Here is a 23,025-nt window from a genome sequence, read left to right as displayed (position 1 = left end):
AAAGCCTTAGTTTATTAAATAGACTGCAATTGGCCAAGTTTACAGAATGTGCTAAACCACACTTTAGGGCTTAAAGCTAGAATACTTAGGCTTGTACGATATGCTAAGCCAGAGCTACCCAACCTTTTTGGCTTTGCGGCCTGGTCAGGGGGTGGGGAAGAGGGGATGGTTCCATGCAAGCAATGGGGAATCACACATCTGTGCAGCTCCATTTGCACGAGCAGCAGGCATGCACGCCCACCACTCACACAAATGGAGTGCATGTGCATCAGAGGTGGGTTCCTACAAGTTCGCACTTATTCGGTTGAACTGGTTCATCAAATCTACCGAACCGGTTAGAAGAGGTTCCACCAGTGGACCCGGAAAGCAGGCCACACCTACAGAAGAGGTTCCAAACTTTTTGAAACCCCCCACTGGTCCTTGGATATGATTATTCTACACTATCATGCTCATATTTATAAAACTCAGTGCCTCTGTGAAAGGCAAGGATGACTACTGCGTTTGTGGTGCAATCAGAACATGGCGTGTGTTGAAGTTGTTTTAACGCAAACCAAAGATGCCTTTTAAAAAACAAGTTGACATCCTATTCTTATGCATGCCAGTGCTGTGTGTGAGGTCATTTAAGGTGGTTCGGACAAGTGTCGTCGGCATCTTCATATCCGGTCACATGGGTGGCAAGCCACTCCCATCTGGTCACATGGGCGGCAAGCCACTCCCACAAAGGAGGCCACACCCACAGAGTAGGTTCCGAACAATTTTTGAAACCCACCACTGATGTGCATGTACTTGTCCACTGTTTACTCAAGTGCGGATGCACAAACACACTCACCCACTACTTTTACAGCCTGGTTCTGAACGGCTCAAAACCTGATAAAGGGTTGCAGTCCGGGGGTTGGGGACCCCTGTGCTAAGCTACATTAAAATATACTACTATGATGTTTAAACTACATTGTCCTGTGCAAGGGAGCTGTGGTCAGTTATGGCTCTTTAGTGTATATTCATGTGTTGGAAGGAAAATCCATCTGGTTTTGTTCCAAGGGAGAAAGCCACTGGAAATAAAATGGAGGCTGGAGGCTGATTGGAAAGAAAAATCTATTTATTGATGAACAGAACCACCAGGGATTGTGGTTCTGGGTAGCTGACAAAATGAAGTTGAGAATGGGTGGATTTTTATACCTTCTGGATTCTTATGGGGTCATGTAGGGGTCATGACTGGCTCTATAGGCAAAGAGCCGAGGTGGCGCAGTGGTTAGGGTGCAGTACTGCAGGCCACTTTAGCTGACTGTGATCTGCAGTTCAGCGGTTCAAATCTCACCGGCTCAAGGTCGACTCAGCCTTCCATCCTTCCGAGGTGGGTGAAATGAGGACCCGGACTGTGGGGGCAAGTTGCTGACTCCATTTGCTAAAAAAAATTGTAAACCGCTTAGAGAGGGCTGAAAGCCCTATGAAGCGGTATATAAGTCTAATAATAAATAAATAAAAATAAATAAATAAAAGGAGAAATATGAATCCTAGGTGTTTGATCTAATTTTGTCTTGGGGGAGGGCCTTCTCTGTAGCTGCTCCGGCCCTATGGAACGATCTACCCCCTGAGATCCGGACCCTCCCCGCTCTCGCGGCCTTCAAAAAGTCTATTAAAACCTGGCTTTTCCGGCAGACCTGGGGCTGTTGACCTCTTGAAGGAGGTCCAGCCCCATTACGGTTGAGTGTGTGTTGTGTTTTAACCTGTTTTTGTCTTATTACTTTTTAAACTTTTTAGTACTTCTTAAATTGTCTTTTATGTAAGTTGCCCAGAGTCCTTCAGGATTGGGCAGCATATAAATTTATTAAACTTAAGCTTATCTTAATTTCTGTCTGACCCAGTCTTTTTGAACGGATTACCAAATCTGCATTTCTAAAAGCTGGCCTCCTCAGTTTCTGCCTGGGCCAGGGATATTGTGTCTGGTTTCTGCCTCCCTTAAGATTTTTTCATTTCTCCTTTAGGGGAAATATTATGCTTTTTTAATATCTCCCCAAATATTTCATTCCTCTGGGGAGTGGGACTTCCCACACATGCAATCTATGTATATATTGCAATAAATGTAAATATACATATATGATTCCACACATCAGCCATTAACTATTTTTCACTCCTCCTACAAATGGGGATTCAGGGAGAGGAGAAATATTTAGACAGTAACACTATACATGTGAAGTAAGACAATAGGTATTGAGTTATTCATAGCAGCAAGCATTAATACACCTAAACCTTCAGTTTCTAAAATTGATCCATTGTATTTATAACATTTTGACATTCTCAATATTAGCTTCCCAAAGGCATTGATTGAATCTCTTGTCTCTCTTTCTCTTTCGTTCTGTGTATATGTGCACACAAATGTACCCCAGATACTCTCTTTCATTAATAAGCTTTTAAACAGAAACAATTCATCCAGGAGTTTCTATTAGTTTGGAAATTTAACAAAGCATCATTTTATATTGAACAAACCTTTTACTTCTTGTATTTTAAAGACTGATCCTGTGCTTGTTCTTACAATGTGGGCCGGTCACTATTCCTTTAACACAACCTATCTCACACAGAAATTATGCCCTGAGGCTAGCATAGGAGGAATTGTGTATTTAATAGATTCTGCAGAATCCCTCAACTCTTTAAGAAAGGGCTACAGGAAAACATTTTAAAAATAATTATTTGGGTTTAAAGGGATCAATAAACCTTTCTAAAGGGATCTAAAGATGGGGGAAAAACATACAGTTCCTCTGCTATAGAGAATCCATTTTGAAAGACCTAGTGCCCATCATTCAGGCACCCTCTGAGCAGATTAGGTTCATCCTGGTGCCTTCCTTGCAGGAAGCCATGTGGTTTTTTTTTATTGAACCTGTCCTGTGAGGTTTTTCTTGCATGTTTTCTCCAGAAGGCAGCTGCCCTGCCCTCGGGAGCGACCACCGACTACAAAACTTTCAGCTGGACATTTCTTACCTTGTTCTCTCTCCCAAATGAGAGGAGGGAGGCTGTTTTAAGTATGGAAAATGCCCCATAGTCTACTTGCTGCTATGTTGTGGTTTTAAAGACCAACAGCTGCAAAAGCCTTGCATTTATGAAACATTGGCTCTACCCGCTTGTTTCCAAGTGCCTCCATGATCTAATTACAATGGAGAACTTCGAAAATCCACCTCTTTATTTAGCCCCTACAGTCCAGAGGTGGGTTCCTGCCAGTTCGAACCAGTTTGGTAGAACCGGTTCGTCAAATCTACCGAACTGGTTAGAAGAGGTTCCACCAGTGGACCCGGAAAGCAGGCCACACCTACAGAGGAGGTTCCAAATTTTTTTGAAACCCACCACTGACACACACACACACAGACACAGACAAACAGACAGACTCACACAGAGAGAGAAAGAGAAAGAAAGGAAGAAAGAAAGAAATAAAAAAGAAAAAGTGAAAGAAAAAGTGAGAGAGAGATGAAAGAAAAAAAGGAAAAAGGGAGAGAGAGACAAAAGGAAGGAAGGAGAGAGGGAGAGGGAGAGAGAGAGAGAGAGAGAGAGAGAGAGAGAGAGAGAGAGAGAACACATGGCCAGCAAGCCACTCCCACCAGGTCACATGGCTGACAAGCCACTCCCACCAAGGAGGCCACACCCACAGAATAGGTTCGAAAAAATTTTGAAACCCACCACTGCCCTACACTTTCCGGCTAACACGAATGATCTCACCTCATGTAATTGATGACTCTGAACCTGTTCTAGTATTTTGGAATCCAAATCATTTTACTTTAGCTTGTGAAGTGTTCAAATTCTATTTCAGATAGCAACACTGAAGCAGAATGCCAGCATGGTGACGTGGAATTAGAATCCAGATTCTAATTCTTCTTTAGCCATGGAAGGAGTCTTAGGTGGCCTTGTGCCAGCCATTCCCTCTTAGCCCTGATCAGTAGCAGGTGACCAGCTGATTATATCTCCCCCCCCCCTTGTTTACCATTGTGTGAGTGCAGTGCAAAAATGAATGGAACCCCCGCCCCACTGCAACTGTATAATAGCAGTGCAAAGAACGATAAACGCAATGACATTGTAGTTTTTGATGTTACTCACTCACTGGTTAGTATTGAATTATATCAAGAGGCAGATTACATTCCCATGGCATCTGCTAGCTCCAATCAACACTGCCATAGGCCAGTAGGAAAGACTTCTCACAAAATATATTGAAGCCAAAGCAATCCCCATAAGAGCATATTTGGCTTATTATGGGCTGTCTGCCCTCTTCAATGGAGCTCTGAGGTTGGAACAAACACCTTAATTTGTTTCATGGTAGGGCACAGCCCCCATTTTTTTTTTTTTTGCATTTGAAAACCTAAGTGTGATGAGGAACACAGCCAAGAATATACTGGCTGGCTGCACACAGTATACTAAGCAATGATATTCTTTTTTTTTGAAAACTGTGATCTCTTAGTCAAATAACAATAGCCAGGTTGGCATGTAATACTACACCATAAACCAATGTTTACAACGATTCAAACTTCGTGCTACCTCAAAGCCAAAACATTACAGAGGAAATTTGAGATTGGAAAAGGACATAATTTCCCTAGTTTAGTACCTGCTCCAGTGCTGCCCCTGTAGCCAGAGCCGGATTTAGATGAAAAGAGGCCCTAGGCTATTCCACTTATGAGGCCCTTTCACCTCCCATTTTTAAGTTTGTAAATTGCATGAGAGACAATAAAATACATCATTACTGTGATATATATCAATATATATATCAATATAGATAGCTGGCCTCCCGACGGAGGGCGGCTCTGCTCTGCGGCAAAGGCAGCGAGGCCAGCCGCCTCCCCTGCTGCGCTCAGCTGCCCGGCTCGCTCCCCCCCTCGCCCTCACCTGCCTGGCCGCTGGTGGGCTCCGCGTCGACGGGGCGGCTACTGAGAGCGGCCGCGCCTCTCGCCCGACCGCCGGTGCCGGGAACGTGGGCGGGCTCCCCAACTGCCGCAACGCTGGAACAATCTTAACCAATACATTTTTATGTTTGTTTATTAGTCATACGCGTAGAATTTCTCCTTATTTTCGGTTCAGTGTTTTAGTGTTCACTGTTTTTAGAATAGTGCAATTTTAATTTTGCTAACAATTTGAATGTAGGCCCCTCTTGATCTTGAGGCCCTAGGCTGAAGCCTAGTTAGCCTATAGGAAAATCCGGCCCTGCCTGTAGCAGATTATCAAGGAATTCAATCGTTGGCAGACAAACACCCCCCCCCCCCCAATCCATTCAGAAGCTATGTCTTGCTGCAGTCCTTTCTGACACAGGTTCCCTTCACTTAGCATTGCTGGGCAGAAATGTGTGCTGCTGAACTGAGGTGCAGCCTTAGGCTATCTGCTGGTTGCTGAGGGTCAACCCTTCTGCAGGAGTGCCCTTCACCCCTGCCTTTCTGTCTACAAGCTGCTGCCTCAGGAAAGAGTTTCTCGGCCCAATGAGAAGCTGCCTGTGAGAATGGAGTCTTCATACAGGGAGCTGACTTTCCGGTGGGCCCATCTGGGGCAGAAGATTCGGCGCAGTTCGCTTGAGATGCTGTTGCTGAATGTGGCATAGACCCAGGGGTTTGTGCAGCTGTTGAGGCTGGCAACGAGCATCAGGAGGGTGAAAGCTGGACCTGGAAATAAATAATAGGGATGATGAACTACCGGGGGTTATCAACAGATGCTAAGCTCATTAAAACTTATCTTAGCAACTTATTCAGTAAAGGCAGACCCACCATCACCGAGGAACTAAAAACTGTGCTTGGGATAAAAAGAAGAACTTCACATGAGAGTTTGCTCTAGTTGAAACTGGCCACTCAACCCAGCCCTTCCTTAACTTCAGCTCTTTGCATATGGAAATGTGTTGTGGCCCAGCAGGTGCCGTTGGAGCTGCCACCAGACTCCGACAGCGAGGGGCCCTCTGAGTCGGCTCTGGAGAATGTGGAGGACCCTGGACAGGGTTCCGACTCTGAGCAGGGCGCAGAGATGCTGGTTGGCCACCAGGAGGCACCTGAGCCTTGGACCAATGGGGAGGAGACAAGGGAGAGTGAGCCGGAGGCCAGTAGTGAGTTGTTCCTGGATGCACGCCATCGAAGAGCCACTAGGCGTCAGGAACAATTACACAATTACAGGAGGTGATTGCACTCAGCTGATGGTCATTAGGCTCCTCTCCAGACTATAAAAAGCTACTTGTGCACAAAGCTACTTCTAATCTTTGCAGAAGTCAACGCAGGATTGAATGTCGGAGGATATTACTGTGAGCTTGGCAGGCTGGATTGCTGCCAAGCCTTATCTGTGTTTATTGCTGTCCGAGTTTATCTGAGTTGCTGCCAAGGTCCTTATCTGTTTGTTCTGCTTGGCTTTCAGCCACCAAGGTCTTGGTGTCTTGCTATTAAAGTACGTTCCAGTTAAGCTTGTCTCGGCATTCGTTATTGGATGGAAGAGGGGGTCAGAACAGAAATGTAATGTGAATTGATATAAAACAATATATAAATGATAGAATAGAATATATAAATTATAACAATATAGTCAAAACACACCGTAAAAGGCATGATTCACTGCATTTATTTGTTGCATGGATTGATTGATTGATTATGTGCTTAGTTCCACGTTCTGCGGAATTAATTCAGATAGTTTTGCATGATTATTTAATTGTATTGGACTGTAGACTAAGAAGACAACCGGATCAGGGAAGTGGCAAGCAAATTATGAAGGGAGAGCTGGACAGTTGGATCAACATCTCTAGTAGGTAGTCAAAACAGGAAACAAAGTGTCAGAGGAACCACAAAAATATCAGGGGTGAAAGTAATATCATAGACAGACAGACAGACAGACAGACATTAGCCTCAACATTCCAGCAGAATATGTTTGAGAGTTGGTGGGGTGTTGTAGTTAAAGTATTGGATTAGACTGGATGCCTCTAGGTCAGCCTTCCTCTCTCTCTCTCATTAGGTTGTTACTACTGTAGTAATAAAATGAGGGAAACATCAAAGTAATGGATGCATTACTCTAGGAAGGGAAGGGAAGGGAGGAAGGAAGGTCCTGTTCATAAAAAACTGCCATGATAAGAATGCACTTGTATACTGTTGCTCTCTTTTCTTTTTTTTTCTTTTTTTCTTTTTTTTCTCTTTTTTCTTTTCATTTTTCTTAATTTTAGAGTAAAATATAAACTGAATATATTAATGAATTGTAGAGATACACCAAAGTGAGGAGTAGAGGGAAAGAAGAGGGAGAAGTAAAGAGGGAGTGAGAGGGGAATGTAAGGAGGGTGAGATGGAGGGAAGGGGAGAAAGGAATGTTTGAGGGGGAAGGGAAGTAGAAGAGGGGAATGTTGGAGGGGAGAAATGAAAGTTGGAGGGGGAGAAGAAAGGGTGTATGGGGGATTGAAGTGCTATGTTGGTTTTCTATGGTGGAAGATGAGTTGTGTTCATTGATTTTCCTTTTTTTAAAAATGCACAGTATATAAGTGATTGTATAAAATGAAAATGAAAATGAAATAAACAGTTTTAAAAGAAAAAACTGCCATGAGAATTAGCAGAAAGAGAAGGACCCTCTCTTTTCCTAAACTGTTTAATTGGATAAAAGGGTTCCACCACAAAACCGCGGTCGACTAAAGCGCGCTCGACAAAACCGCGTACCTGACGTCATCACAGCGCGACGAAAAAAGCACGCTGTGAGCGGTAAAACTAAAATTAACGCGTAAACCTAAACCTAACCCCCCAAAACCTAACCCTAACCCTAACCCTAAACCTAACCCTTAACCTAACCCTAAACCTAACCCTAACCCTAACCCTTAACCTAACGCTAAACCAAACGCTAACCCTTAACCTAACCCTAAACCTAAACCTAACCCTAACACTTAACCTAACCCTAAACCTAACCCTAACCCTTAACCTAACCCTAACCCTAACCCTAACCCTTACCTTAACGTGAATCGGCTTGCTTTAAAAGCGCTTTTTAAAGCGCCCTTTTTTCTCCGCGGTCGTATTTGTCGCGCTGCTGATGACGTCAGGTAGGCGCTTTAATCGGGCGCGCTTTAGTGGACCACGGTTTTGTCGTGCCACGGGATAAAAGAGCCTTCCTTAATCCAGTATCCCGCAAATGAGTTGGACAATATTTCATCATTCCTCCTGATCAACAGGGCAAAAGCCACCAGGTTGGGGGAATCTGGGTTACAATCTGGTTAAAGTGCTGTTACTGAATGCTGTGTCGCACCTACCTTCAGTGGGTGGTTGAGGATCCCAAACAGCCCACAGTTGTACGAGGAAGAAGGGGGCCCAGCAGAAAATATAGGTGAGCACGATAACCAGTGTCATCTTAAGAGTCTTCGCTACAGCGCCAGATATAGGAGAGGCCCCTTGTTGGCTCCCCTTACGAGCCAGGGCTGCTTCTGGCCCCAAACGCAGGCTGTGATAGACCTCGCAGAAGATCATGCCTTGGCAGATGGCAATGAAGAAGGTGGGAAGGAGGAAGACCATCAGAAACACCCAGGTGATGTAGGCCCGGGCTCCCCAGGGTTCCACAAAGGCTGCCCAGCACTCATGGGCTCCATTAGGCAGTTCCGTTTTGGAGAAGATGAAAAGCTGTGGGAGGCTCAGAAGGAAGGATGCTGCCCAGGCCAATAGCACAGGTCGATGCCGTGAGGTTGTTCCCCTCCGAAAAGCCAGCAATGGCCGGCAAATGGCACGGTAGCGGTCATAGGTCATGGCCACGATAACGTAGGACGAGGCGAACATTCCGACCACCTGCAAATAAGTGACGGCACGGCATAAGATGTCTGGGCCTTGGAAGCGATCGGTGATGTCCCAAATGAGCTGAGGGAGGACTTGGAAGAGGGCCACCGTCATATCGGCCAGGCAGAGGTGTTGGATGAATCGATGCATTGGGCTGGCCCGCCGACCCTGGCGGAAGAGAGCTCCAAGCACCAGGGCATTGCTCAGAGTGGCCAGCAGGAAGATGGAAGCCAAAATGGCAATTTCAGCCTGAGCCAAAGCATCATCACGGTCATCGGATGGAGGGGGGTACGAAGCGTTGGGAGTGGGCTCCAGGGGCACAGAGGAAGCGTTTGGCATTTGATCCTGTGAAAGGCACAAGGGGGGGGGGAGATCAGATCAGTATATCCCCATTTTACCAACTTTCTCCAATTCCACAGGAAAAATACGTCATAAAATCAAGTATGGCTGACTTAATGATCGCCTTGCTTAGTGACAGAAGTTCTTTCTTTTTTAAAAAAATTTTTTATTTTATTTTATTTTATCAATTTCATATATACATTCACAATTATATGATCTCATAACTGTTATTAATAATATGTATTTATAACAATTTTTCCCTACTGTTGACAATATACTTGAAGATTGCTTTTTTATCATCCCATAGATCCATCTTATCTTACAACGGTCCTACTTCTTCTTCCCTCCCTCCCTCTTTCCTTCCCTCGTTTCTTCTCTCCTACTCCCCTTCCTTCCCTCCCTCCTTCCCCTTCCCTCCTTCTCTCCTTCCCTCCTTCTTTCCCTCCTTCCTTCCTTCCCTCCTTTCTTTTCTCCTTCTCTCCTTCCTTTCCCCCTTCCTTCCCCCCTTCCTTCTCTCCTACATTCCCTCCTTCCAGAAGTGACAGAAGTTCTGGTCCTAATTTATAATTGCAAGTTGAGAACTACCTATGCTATTTAATCTGTTTCAATCTGTTTTTTTCTCTATTTTTAATTCTTTATTTTTTTTAAAAAATGTATTTCTGTAAGCCGCCCGGAGTCCTTCGGGATTGGGCGGCCTATAAATTTATTAAATACTTAAATACTTATCCCCTGCTTTGAAAAGTATGTGTATGGTAATGTAATACAGAAAGGACTGTGCATAGGACAACCTTTATTTTTACAGTTATGGTAACTTATTGGGGGCATCTCGACAGTAGGGGGTCTGGCAACCGCCTGGGCATCTTTTCAGATTAACTGAAACCACAATTATTTAATTCAGTGTTTCTCAACCTTGGCAACTTGAAGAGGTCTGGACTTCAACTCCCAGAATTCCCCAGCCAGCGAATGCTGGCTGGGGAATTCTGGGAGTTGAAGTCCAGACCTCTTCAAGTTGCCAAGGTTGAGAAACACTGATTTAATTGCCTTTAAAAAATTTTGATTTTCAGATTTTGGGCCAACATCTGTAAATAATTAGATTTTGGTGCCGGTATACTGATTTCAGTCCTTCATAGCAAAGGTTTGGCAATTTGGTTTATATTAGCCATTTGCATCGCTATAATAAATAGGTAAATGCAACAGATAAAATTGTTGGGGTGGGGTGGGGAGAAGAAATTGGGATTTTTTCAAGCCATGGAGCCTGAAAAGTGTTCGGAGACTGCAATTAGTCCAGAATGCAGCCGCGCGAGCGATACTGGGTGTGCCAAGGTACACCCATATCACACCTATCCTCCGCGAGCTGCACTGGCTGCCCATTGGTCTCCGAGCACGATTCAAGGTGCTGGTTATCACCTTTAAAGTCCTACATGGCCTAGGACCCGGATACCTGCGAGACTGTCTTCTACCACATACCTCCCTTAGACCAATAAGATCGCACAGGATGGGCCTTCTCCGGGTGCCTTCAGCGGGACAATGCCGGCTGGCGGCGCCTAGGAGTAGGGCCTTTTCTGTTGCCGCTCCGGCCCTATGGAATGAGCTGCCCCCAGAGATCCAGGCCCTGCCCACTCTCATGGCCTTTCGCAAAGCCATTAAAACCTGGCTTTTCCGGCAGGCCTGGGGCTGTTGACCCCTCGATTGAGGTCCAGCCCCCTTTCGATTGGGTGTTTGTTGTGTTCCTTTTTTAACTTTGTTGTGTCCCATTGTTTTTAAAAATTCTTTTTAATTTTTTTCACTTCTGTAAGCCGCCCGGAGTCCCTCGGGATTGGGCGGCATAGAAATTCAATAAATGAAATGAAATGTTAATGAGGAAAAAAATTCTCAGAACCCCCGACGGAGAGGCAAGGCTAGAGTGACAGAGAATTGGCAGTTTTCAAGCGAACCTCTTCTTTTTCTGCCTGCCTTTAGTCTCTCAAAAAATCTCACCACTTTTTTACAGAACTGTAGCATTATACACAACGCTGTTTGAAAAACTCTGAATGAAGCAGTTTCCTTGAAGTCTCACTGCTCTTCTTTCAAAGCATCTATCTCAAAGATGGCAGAAGGCAGATAGGAATCTTCTACGGTGTTTGGTACATTTCTAACAGTTGGATCTTTTAACAACAGTAACAGAACAATCTCTCCGCCCATCCTGAATAAATCTACCAAAATGAAAAAAAAATGGCATGGGGCAGAGCTGGATAAATCGGAGTGTATATTGTATTAGCAATAGCAATAGCAGTTAGACTTATATACCGCTTCATAGGGCTTTCAGCCCTCTCTAAGCGGTTTACAGAGTCAGCATATCACCCCCCACAGTCTGCGTCCTCCTTTCACTCACCTCGGAAGGATGGAAGGCTGAGTCAACCTTGAGCCGGAGATTTGAACCGCCAAACTGCAACTACTAGCAGTCAGCTGAAGTAGCCTGCACCCTAACCACTGCGCCACCTCGGCTCGGTATTGAAAACCTATGAACTCCATTCAGTTTTGATCCACAATAATTTTTGGCTGCTTTGTGAAGATTGAAAAAGAGCAGAAGGAAACTCAGAATAACAGGACAACAGAGTTGGAAGGTACCTTGGAGGTCTTCTAATCCAGCACCCAACTCAAGGAGAAAACACGATACCTGCTGTGATGGTGAACTTATGGCACCCGTGCTGGAAGTAGCAAGCAAAGGCATCTCTCTGGGCATGCGAACGGTCGACAGTTGCTTTTCTGAGTTTTGGCACTCCGGCTAGCTGGTCTTCACGTGTGCAGGAGCCCCGGAAACCAGAAGAGCAGCTGCCTGGTGCGCAAGCGAACACCAGGAACAGAGGTGGGTTCCTACAGGTTCGGACTGGTTCGGCCGAACTGGTAGCACCTTGGCAACCTGGTTGGCTGGAACTGGCAGTGACCCAGGCTTGCCACGCCCCCAAACTGGTTCTCTTGGCAGCACCATAGGTGCCACCGTTTTTGCCTTCTGCACATGCGCAGAGCAATCTTTGTTGCACTGCGCATGCGCTCACAGCACGCATCAAGCATATGCACGCGGCACATGCCTGAGCGAACCGGCAGTAGCGGCAGCCAAAACCTACCCCTGGTCAGAAAGATAATCTTCTGTTTTCCCGCGCATTCATGCGGACCGACCACCTGGTCTTCCGGTTTCTGGCGAGCATGCGCGCAAGAAGATTAGCTGGCTGGTGCGCATGCCAGAAACTGGAAGATCCTCTTCCCTTTTGCGCACACTTGGTGCCGAAAAGGTTTGCCAACACTGCACCATACCATTTCAGACAAATGGTTGTCCAATCTCTTATTAAAAACTTCCAGTTTTGTACCATTCACAAATTCTAAGTCTGATTAGCTGATTAGCTGTTCTAGCCGCCACTTAATGCTAATTTAAGTCAGCATTTGAGGAAGGGTACAGGAAGGGAACAGACAGGCGGAGGGCAACATTTAAAGTCCAGGTTTAAACCTGCTGCCTCGATATTAGGTTTTCCATACTCAAACCCTTACCTTGTCATTCAATTGGAGCATCAGCTGGCAAGTGACTTCAACCAATAAACCTTATTCTGCCCAGCTGGCAGTTTGCTTGCAGATCGCACTGGCACGGGCACAAGAGAGGAACCGGCCTGCTCAGAGAGGCAAGGAAGAAATCTGAAGCAAGCCAGGAATTTTCTCCTGGATCTTTGTGAAGAAGTTGCTTCACTTTCTTCTTAATGAGATGCAGTGAAATGTAGAGCTTTCAGTAACCAAAATCAAGGAGGAGGGACCCCGGGAAAAAGGGGGTGGGAGTAAGAGGGCACTGTCTTTTCCCCACCCTCAGGCAACCCTGTTGGTAGAAGTTAATTTGTTGACTTGACTGGATGCCAAAGACGCTGGCTTTGCTCAGACTTTCCCAAGAGTGAATGAAAACTTTCAGGAAAGAGGAGAAGGAGGAGCAAAAGTTCAGGGTGGGTATTAACAGTTCTCCCCCCCCACCCTCCACTGCATTCCCCCAATTCTGGATCTTGCACTTTTCAAATCAAGAATGTTGTTAACCTGCAGTATCATGATTTATATATTACACTCCAGCTCTTGAAATCAAGGTATTCTCTGTTCAATCGCTTAACGGCAGCGAGACTGTTGGTGGCGCAGTACTGGAAGAAGGAAGATTTGCCTACTAGTCAAGAATGGACATTAAAAGTCGCAAACTTAGCAGAGATGGCTAAAATATCAGCATATCTCAAGGACCATTCAAACGACAGATATAAACTGGAGTGGAGAAGATGGATTGACTATACTCTAAATAAATACGGGACTAAGAAATTCCAGGTAGTTTATGACTGAAGAAACAAGGAATGATATAATCTGCTTAGAGTTAGCCTAGCAAAGAGGAGTTAAAGCTCAAATGAAAGATGATACTAACTTTCTTTAAGTTTATTTTAGAACATCTTTGTTAAAGATTTATACCCTATATTGGTTCTGGGAAGTCGTGGGGGGGGGAGGTTGGGGGTTGGGGTTGGGTGGGGAGGGGGGTAAACATTTGTAAAAGTTTTTTTTTTCAAAAAATTTCAAATAAAAAAAAAGGTATTCTCTGTTCCAGGTGCTTCAATTGGCAGTCTCCACTCCTTCCCATAGCAAGACTGGCACAATTTATTAACAACTACAATTTGCATCGGCACGGATTAGGTAATCGCTTCTGATGGATTGTTTGCTTAGCGTAGAGAATTTCATAGGTAGGACACACACCCCTCCCCCTGTCATCTTCAGTATCTCCCATGCTACTATAAAAATATAGAAGCAAAAGAATCAAAAATCAAATCAGCAAGGCATGGTTGGTCTAATTAGGGCTCCAAACACTTGAATTATTAAAGCATTTCTTTCTTTCCTGATATAGTTATATATTATCAGACGAGGCAACTTGGGACAGACAGAACTTAATATTTAGCAATAGCAATAGCAGTTAGACTTATATACCGCTTCATAGGGCTTTCAGCCCTCTCTAAGCGGTTTACAGAGTCAGCATATTGCCCCCAACAACAATCCGGGTCCTCATTTTACCCACCTCGGAAGGATGGAAGGCTGAGTCAACCTTGAGCCGGTGAGATTTGAACCGCCGAACTGCTGAACTGCAGTCAGCTGAAGTAGCCTGCAGTGCTGCATTTAACCACTGCGCCACCTCGGCTCTCTAATAATATTTCTCACTGGCCTAAAATCTCACCTCCAATGCAGATTCCTATATTCATGTTGATTTGCTTTTTCAGGGGGAAATGCAAAGCGAAGTGATTTCATTGCTAGTTTAGGGTTTTATTTGTGAAGGGGAACCTCAAATCCTGAAATACAACACATCAAACTCCTTCAGTCCAGCCCAAAAGCAAGGTTATGCTAGAGTATACCGGTAGGTGGTCCTTGACTTACAACAGTTGTTTCAGTGACCACTCAAAGTTGTAATGGCAATGAAAAAAAATGACTTATGACGTTTTCTTTTTTATTAGCAGATTTTTTAAAATTATTTTTTCCCTTCTACAACACCTTACAGTCATTACATCAACATTGTTATGTCATCATACCTGTACATGTATATAATATTTCGCTTCTATATTTACACCCTTTATACACAGTTCTATATATATTTATATATATTGTTTTTTGGCTTAATTAATTTTATTCTTGTTTTGCAGCCATTCGTACCAATTGTTCCAAATTTCATAATATTCCGATTCTTCTTTATCTTTTAATTTCAGTGTTAATTTGTCCATCTCTGCACAATCCAAAGTTTTGTTTATCACTAATTCATCCGAGGGGGGTATTATTTTGTTTCTAGCATTGGGCGAATGCTATTCTAGCTGTAGTTAGCAGATGTGTTAATATGTACTTAATTTTCTTTGTATATTTCCCTTTGATTATTCCCAGTGGAAAGATTTCGGGTTTGTATTTTATCTGTTCTCCTGTAATTTCTTGCATCCATTTCCAAATTTTTGTCCAATATTTTTGTGTTTCCGGGCAGGTCCACCATATGTGATAATAAGTCCCTTGTACTTTTTTACACTTCCAGCAGGTCGGCTTCATGTTTGGGTACATTTTAGCCAATCTTGTTGGTGATAAATGCCAACGATAAAACATTTTGTACATATTTTCTTTAAGTGCTGATGATCGTGTTAGTTTATAATTTGTGTTCCAAATTCTTTCCCAATCCACTAGATCTATGTTGTAACCAAATATTTGGCCCACGCTATCATGCAACCTTTAACTTTTTCTTCTTCTAATGTTACTTCTAATAAATATTTGTAAACTTTCATTATGAATTTATTTTCCAGGCCAATTAAAATTTTATCTATTTGTTGTAATTCTGTGTATATTCCATATTCTTTTACTTCTTTTTTGTATCTCAATTGTAGTTGGAGATATGGCCACCAATCTATATTTATATTTTGCTCCTTTAATTCTGGATTTGTTTTCGAATTCCCTTGGCTGTCTAAAATTTCACTATACCTAACCATTTTTGATAGATGTAGTCAGTGGTGGGTTTCAAAACTTTTTTGAACCTACTCTGTGGGTGTGGCCTCCTTTGTGGGAGTGGCTTGCCACCCATGTGACTGAATGGGAGTGGCTTGCCACCCATGTGACCGGATATGAAATTATGAATTAGTACTTAGATTGGTCCAAGTAGCTATTCAGAAACTCTGGCATTGAAGCATGCAAGTCTTAAAGCTGTCAAGTTAGAAGACGCTTGCCAGTGATGGGTTTCAAAATTTTTGGGAACCTCTTCTGTAGGTGTGGCCTGCTTTCCGGGTCCACTGGTGGAACCTCTTCTAACCAGTTCGGTAGATTTGACGAACCGGTTCTACCGAATAGGTGCGAACTGGTAGGAACCCACCTCTGGATCTAGTGTCAATGGGGGAAGCCAGATTCACTTAACAAATGTGTTGCTGACTTAACAACCGCAGTGATTCACTTAACAACTGTGGCATGAAAGGTTGACCAATGTCTCAAAACCAGAAATCTTGGGCTCAGTTGTGTTCATAAGTCAAGGACTACTTATATAATTGCGTATTTAAAAATAATCACAAAACGATCATAAGAAACTCCCTTCGCTCCTTCTTAAAACTACCCATAACTGCCAGGTGCAGGAAACTATGTTGTATGTAATCAGAATTAATATATTGTAACATAACATAGTGAAAGACTGTTAAAAACACACCTCTGCTGAACAATCAACTGACAAATACAGAAACCAATTACCCTGGCATGAGTGACAAAACAAAGAAACTATTTGCCCACACTTCCTCAAATCCGCAAATAAGCTGCCCAAACACTATTTACACAACAAAAAAAGAAAGCTTACGGATACAAGGAAGGACAATTAGGGCTAACCTTTTGGCAGAACCATACAACAGAATGCACACGTACACATCCACACACTGCACAACACTCTACACAAAAGACCTGTCCCCTGTAAAACAACCCCTTTGTACCCCATCTTTTCTGCAGCTTCCTCCAGGAGTGAATCAGTTTTGCTTTTGAGACTAAATGGATCACCTCCTTTTTGCAGCAGAGTGCCTTGGGTCTTACTTGCAGGACCCGGCTTCGATTGGGCCTGAAATCCTTTTAACATTTGGACTGGACCGAGGAAGGAGTGGGGCTTAAGTAAGCCATTTGTCAGCGTTCCAAGTATCATGTAGAATTAAATCAGAGTCCAAGGCAAAACGATCCTTAAAGTTCCAATTTAATAAATCAGACATCTTAGCACATCTGTGTTAATCCCAATTCTGGAAATTACATCAGAATCCCACCCAGTTAAAAGTTCATGATCTTGTCCCCACACCCACAATCCATCACATGGCCGAATCTTCTTCTTCCACGCTGGCGTCTCCACCCAGCTGCTTCCGGTCAGGTGTAAAAGCGCGGAGACAAAAGATGACCTTGGTCTTCTAGAAAAGAATGATAATAACACATTCCACAATCCTGTCTATTCCCCCCTCCCATCAACTATACTAAAGAAGCAGCATAATGAAATAAGAGAAAATGTGGCAGGCCAAATTTCTAAAAGGACTATAACTGCAGGCCTGACACCATTATTATCTTAACATTAGTTTGCCTTGTACAACATTGCAAAGAACTTTGAACCCTCAAAACTCTATATAGACCAGCCTTGCCCAGTCTGATACTGTCATATCAATCGGAGGGTATTCTAAAATTAGCAGCCCCAACTTATCTGAACCAGACAGTGCTTTTATTGCTATTTAATCATGTTGGCAATTCACTTGATGAGAAACTCTGTTTGGAAGCTGAAAGGCTAAGACTTCTAATAAGAGGAACTTTCTAACAATGACCTTCTACAGCGGAATAGATTCTAGAACTGAAGGCCCTCCGGCTATTCTCAGAATAGCAATAGCAGTAGACTTATATACCGCTTCATAGGGCTTTCAGCCCTCTCTAAGCGGTTTACAGAGAGTCAGCATATTGCCCCCAACAATCTGGGTCCTCATTTTACCCACCTCGGAAGGATGGAAGGCTGAGTCAACCCTGAGCCGGTGAGATTTGAACCGCTGAACTGCTGATCTAGCAGTAGCCTGCAGTGCTGCATTTAACCACTGCGCCACCTTGGCTCTTATGAATGTCTCTCCATTAATTAAAAACTGACCGGGATTGCTTGGATCTTGAGTCCAACAATAGATAAGAGACGCAGAGATTCGGTATGCCATAGACATAATGGAAAAGTTTGTTTTCTCAGATCAAAAATGGAAGATGAGCTACTTGAAATGCAATCTGCCCAATATAATCTTTATCTGCACCGTGCTGCTATTTTGTTAGCATATGATACCATCAAAGGAATAGTGTTTTTTTTTAAAAAAAAAAGAAATCTAGACATGGGTTTTATTGCATTGTATGAACTAACTAAAGTTTATTTTCTAAGATACTTATTCTATGTGTATTCTATCATTTGACACTGATAGGGGAAATATTTTTTTTTAATTAGATCAAGATCCCTGCAGACCTCAAGACTGGACTACTGCAATGTGCTCTACATGGGGCAGCCCTTGAAGAGTATTCGGAGACTTCAACTCGTCCAGAATGCAGCCGCGCGAGCGATTGTGGGTGCACCTCGGTACACCCACGTTACACCTATCCTCCGCGAGCTGCACTGGTTACCGATCAGTCTCCGGATACGCTTCAAGGTGCTAGTCGTAACTTATAAAGCCCTTCATGGTATCAGATCTGGGTACTTGAGAGACCGCCTGCTGCCAATTACCTCCCACATACCCGTTAGATCACACAGGGTTGGCCTCCTCCGGGTTCCATCTACTAGCCAATGCCATCTGGCTACTACCCGGGGGAGGGCCTTCTCTGTGGCAGCTCCGGCCCTTTGGAACGAACTCCCCGCAGGGATTCGGACCCTCACCTCTCTCCAGGCCTTCCGAAAAGCCGTCAAAACCTGGCTTTGCCGGCAGGCCTGGGGTTGATGAGTTCCCTCCCCTCTCGACTTGTATGGTTGTGTGACTCTTGCTTATTTTAATTATCTGTATTTCGTTTTTTCCCCTTTTTGAATTGTTCGCTGCCCTGAGTCCTTCCCGGAGAAGGGCGGCATACAAATAATAAAATTCAATTCAATTCAATTCAATAAATCTTATATAGCTGGTAGAAAGTCTACAGAGGAGGTTTTTCTGATTATTTCACTCTGCTCTAGAGTGGTTTCCTTATTCACCCACACAAGCACTAGGTAACACGGGCAAGAGGCTCTGCCAGAAAGAAAAAAGGTATTTTTATTCACATCTGATGTTTCTATCAATTTTTTCCTGGAAGAATTCCCATCAAAGTAGGCAGAACGCGTGTTTTCATATCTCCACATCTTTGGTGGGTGAAATGTCATTACTGAATGTAAAAGACACAGGAACTTAGCCAAGATAGTTGAAATGTCTCTTGAACTTCCATCGCCTGCTGGTCGTGCCCCAGGTTCTCTGCAGGTTCACCCCGAGTTCTTGATTGCAACTGGGTAGATGCTGGGGGAGGAGTGAAATAGGCAGCCAGCCAGCCAGTATGCATGTTCCCTCTTTATCTGAAGAACATAAATGCTGCAAATAATAGTTCTGGCCAACTGGCAGAAGGAGCCCATTCAGGAAATTGGACAGCTAGCCAACCGGTTCCAACTCTTCAGCTCTTAACCCCTAATATGCCAAAGTTCCTTCTGCCTCATCTAATTTACATGAATTCATAGGGACCCAAGAGGTTTGTTTTCCCCCAATTTTCAGACGTTTATTTGACTTATTTTTCTATACGTGAGATAGCAGGAATTTCAAAGTATGGTCAAAGCTAAATGGGCTTAATTAACATGCTTTTTTAAACAAAGAGAAAAAAAAAACATACAGATTTTCCAAATCCAAGTTTTTAGTTTTGCCCGGTTTTAACATCTGACCCCTACCTGCTAGTTGTATCAAAAGGTTGCCTACTCATTTGGTAAGTGCAGTAAATAGAATCAATTCCCTGCCATTCTTCTTTTTCCAGAAAGCACCAAATGATATTGCAAAAAAAGAAGAAAAAAAACAAAAACAAGGAACAAGGAAATCAGCTTCTCCAGATACCATCCTGGTTTAATCTAGTTTTGCCTCCCCAAAAGCTGAATGGATTTAATTGTTGCTTTCAATGGGGGAGGGGTTAACAAGTAGTCTGGATTCTGTTTAATAGTTGGCCTATTCTGGAATAAATGTAATTGATTCTTATTTATAGCATCATAGATCCTTTGGTAATGGCATTGTTCCCCACTAGGGGGAGCCAGATGCTTCAGATCATTGTTTGACAACTTTAAGAGTGTGACCTTCAACTCCCAGAATGCCCCAGCCAGTTCTCTAAAGAATGTTGGGAATTGAAATCCACATATTTTAAAATTGCTTTAAATGCCGTTTGCCTTTATATGTTTGCATCTCTCTATGTCAGTCCCAATGGTGCTTTTTCAAGAGGCAACGGGTCTTTGTTTTTTCTTTGAAGACATTTTGCTTCTCACCCAAGAAGCTTCTTCAACTCTGAGTGGATGGTGGAGAATGGAAGGGTTTATATTCCTTCAGTCCAGCTTACCTGCTTCCTTGTCACCTGCCTGCTTTCTGCTGCATCCATCACATCGGAGAGCTGCTGATTCTGCCTGCTGGTAAGTGACCCATTTTTTTTCTTTAATGCTTTTAATATTTTTTAAAAGAATATTTTATTTATTGTGTATAGAATTTTTAAAAATCATTTTATTTAAAAGTATTGAGTATAGAATTTTTAAAAATGGTTTATTTCAATTTATTGTTGATAGTATCTTTTTTAAAATTGTTTTAGACTATTTAAAAAAGATTCTATCAACAATAAATTAAAATAAACCATTTAAAAAATTCTATACTCAATACTTTTAAATGTATTGTGTACAGAATGTTTTAAAATTGTTTTATTTAAAAGTATTGAATATAATTTTTTAAAATGGTTTATTTTAATTTATTGTGTGTGGAATACTTTTAACTGGTTTTACTTTAAATTATTGTGTGTGGAATACTTTAAAATGGTTTTATTTTAAATTATTGTGTGTGGAATACTTTTAACTGGTTTTTATTTTAAATTATTGTGTGTGGAATGTTTTAAAATAGTTTTATTTTAAATTATTGTGTATGGAATATTTTTAAATGGTTTTAAAGGATTTTTTATTATTTATAGAATATCTTTTAAAAATTATTTTAGAGAATTTTAATGTATTTATTGTTTATAAAATATGTTTATTACAAGAAATGTTATTCCTTTTTGCAAATATTTTATTTATGACGCAATATGTTGCTTTTAAGTGTGCAAGTTGGTGCATGGTTTATGTGTCTCAAAGTGGCTGCTTTTCTATGGGCAGGCCAGGTTGGTGCAAGGCAGCTTTGCCAGATTTTGTGTGTTTCTGTGTGATACCTGGTTGTTTAGGTAATTGTGAGGTCGTTGCTGGTTCTGTGAGCTTCCTGGCACTGTCCTTTATAATTTACCACAATGCCTTGATGGTTTTTATTCCAGTGGCTTTGTCTTTCCTGTCCTTAGGGTTAGGGGAAAAACTGGTTTCGTCTGCAGTCTTTTGGGGAGAAATTGTTATTTTGGGGTGTTTTCTTGGCACTGTCATAGTTTGTTTGTGGGTGTGTAATGTTATCTACACATTAATAATGATCAAGTACTAATAATATTTCCTTATACATTTTAGTGACCTTTCCTTACATAATTGGTTTTTTCTTTCATACTTTTAGATTTTTAATTTCTGTTTCTGTTAGTTAGCAATTGATAAAACAAATCTCATGTGAAAAAGTATTCGAAGCCTTCTTGATTTTAATTGTCAATTTATTCATTCCTGCACATTCTAATATTTATTCATTTTCATATCCTTGTTTTTCCACTGTTATGCACAATTCCAGCAGCTGTTAACATGTGCAAAATTAAATATGTATTGCATTCCCTTTGAAATGCCCAACCAAATATTACTGGTTTTAAATCCATATCTTGCTTTACCATTGCTTCTAACCATGACACCACTAACTCTTGAATAGCTACTTGGTCTGTCCTAAGTACTGAACCTAATTCATATATTCCTGTTTTTTGAACTGAGGAATAAATTTCAGAAAAAGAAATCTGTATTGCTCTGTGAATCTACCGATGACATTCATTCTTGATCTAACTTCTTAGATGAAAAACTATATCTTTCCTGTTTGTTGGGGGACATCCTTCCTGAAAAGACTGTACATTGTTGGGTGAAAACAGAGGTCCCTTCTGTTACCTGTAGTGTAGTCCTCAGCTTACAACCACAATTGAGTCCAATATTGTTTTATTTCTTCTGCAGTTAGTATTATTTAACAGGATGAAGAGGCAACAGAGTATGACCGCTAGGGCTGTCATCTTTCCTATGTAAGTAGCTGTTTTATTGCTTTGTGTGCTGGTTTCATCCTTAATCTAGTAGTGCAAGCAATTAAAGTCTTCCTTTCTGTATCTCTTTGTGCAGGCCATTCATTGGAGCAAGGTGGTCAGTGGGTGACTTCAACACATAAAAGGACAGTCATCTTCCTTTTCTATTATTTTGTGTCCTGGTTTCATCCTAACGCAGTGCATGCAATTGAAGAGTTCATTTCTGTGTCTCTTCTTTGTGCAGGCCATTCATTGGAGTCAGTGATATTGAAGACTGGCAAGGACAGCCATCTTTCTTCTGTAAGTAGCTCTTTTATTGTTTTGTGTACTTATGTTGTAATATAGTTGCAGAGCCACGCTGAACCACACAGGAGAAAACAAACTCCTAAAACGCCATAACATCCTGATAGTGCATAACATAACATTCTGAGATGTGCCCTACCATTGACGTCCAGGATTTGACCATATATAGACTGAGCAGTAGATTAGAAATTGTACTTTTACAGGCTGTTTTTAACCACATGCTATTGCTCCTCCTGCCTTTGTCCTATCTCAATAAAAGGGGCTCTCAGACCCCCAATCTGGGTCGCTCCATCCCGAGAAAGGTCGTGTCCTGTCTTTTCTCCACATTGGCCTCATGGACGAACCACGGGAACGTTACATACTTATTTTAATCTTATTTAAGTAGTAAGTACACAAAATAATGATTTTCCTTTTTTATATCTTTTTGTAGATCATCCATCGGGGCAAAGAATTCAGTGACATCGTCTTGGCCACTCCCACCTGGTCACATGACTGCCAAGCCATTCCCACCTGGTCACATGGCTGGCAAGCCACTCCCACCTGGTCACATGGCCAGCAAGCCACTCCCACAAAGCAGGCCACACCTACAGAAGAGGTTCCAAAACATTTTGAAACCCACCACTGCTCCCATCACACATTAAGGAGAATGATTGGAGTCATTTTACCACTGACTGCTGATGTTTGCAGGTAGGAAAACAAGTCAAGGGGATTCTACTAATCCCTGACTTTAATATGCCTTGCACATTGTAAATAAGGACAGCCCATTTGCCTTCAGAGGATTGCCAGT

At 42.5% G+C, this 23,025-nt stretch overlaps 1 protein-coding gene across 1 annotated transcript; it reads right to left on the bottom strand.

Annotated features, from left to right (window-relative positions):
- Positions 1 to 5,418: 5,418 nt before the first annotated feature.
- On the bottom strand, positions 5,419 to 12,789 carry AVPR2 (arginine vasopressin receptor 2). Its single transcript, XM_087707928.1, has 3 exons — positions 12,582 to 12,789; positions 8,207 to 9,065; positions 5,419 to 5,621 (listed from the first exon to the last, which is right to left on the bottom strand). Exons 1-3 carry the CDS (start codon positions 12,600 to 12,602, stop codon positions 5,419 to 5,421), a joined length of 1,083 nt encoding a protein of 360 aa, XP_087564054.1. The 5' UTR covers positions 12,603 to 12,789.
- Positions 12,790 to 23,025: the final 10,236 nt, after the last annotated feature.

The sequence above is a fragment of the Thamnophis sirtalis genome, unplaced genomic scaffold (assembly GCF_051295495.1).
Source record: "Thamnophis sirtalis isolate CommonGarterSnake01/CBP01778 unplaced genomic scaffold, rThaSir2_p1.2 scaffold_3, whole genome shotgun sequence".
NCBI lineage: Eukaryota > Metazoa > Chordata > Lepidosauria > Squamata > Natricidae > Thamnophis > Thamnophis sirtalis.
This window is presented reverse-complemented; position numbering and strand designations above follow the sequence as displayed.

Coding starts and splice junctions, on each gene's coding strand:
- AVPR2 (XM_087707928.1), bottom strand. CDS start 12,602: ATGCTCCAATTGAATGACAAG. Junction 9,066..12,581: donor TGCTCCAATTGAATGACAAG/GTAAGGGTTTGA, acceptor TGCCTTTCACAG/GATCAAATGCCAAACGCTTC. Junction 5,622..8,206: donor TCCTCAACCACCCACTGAAG/GTAGGTGCGACA, acceptor ATTTATTTCCAG/GTCCAGCTTTCACCCTCCTG.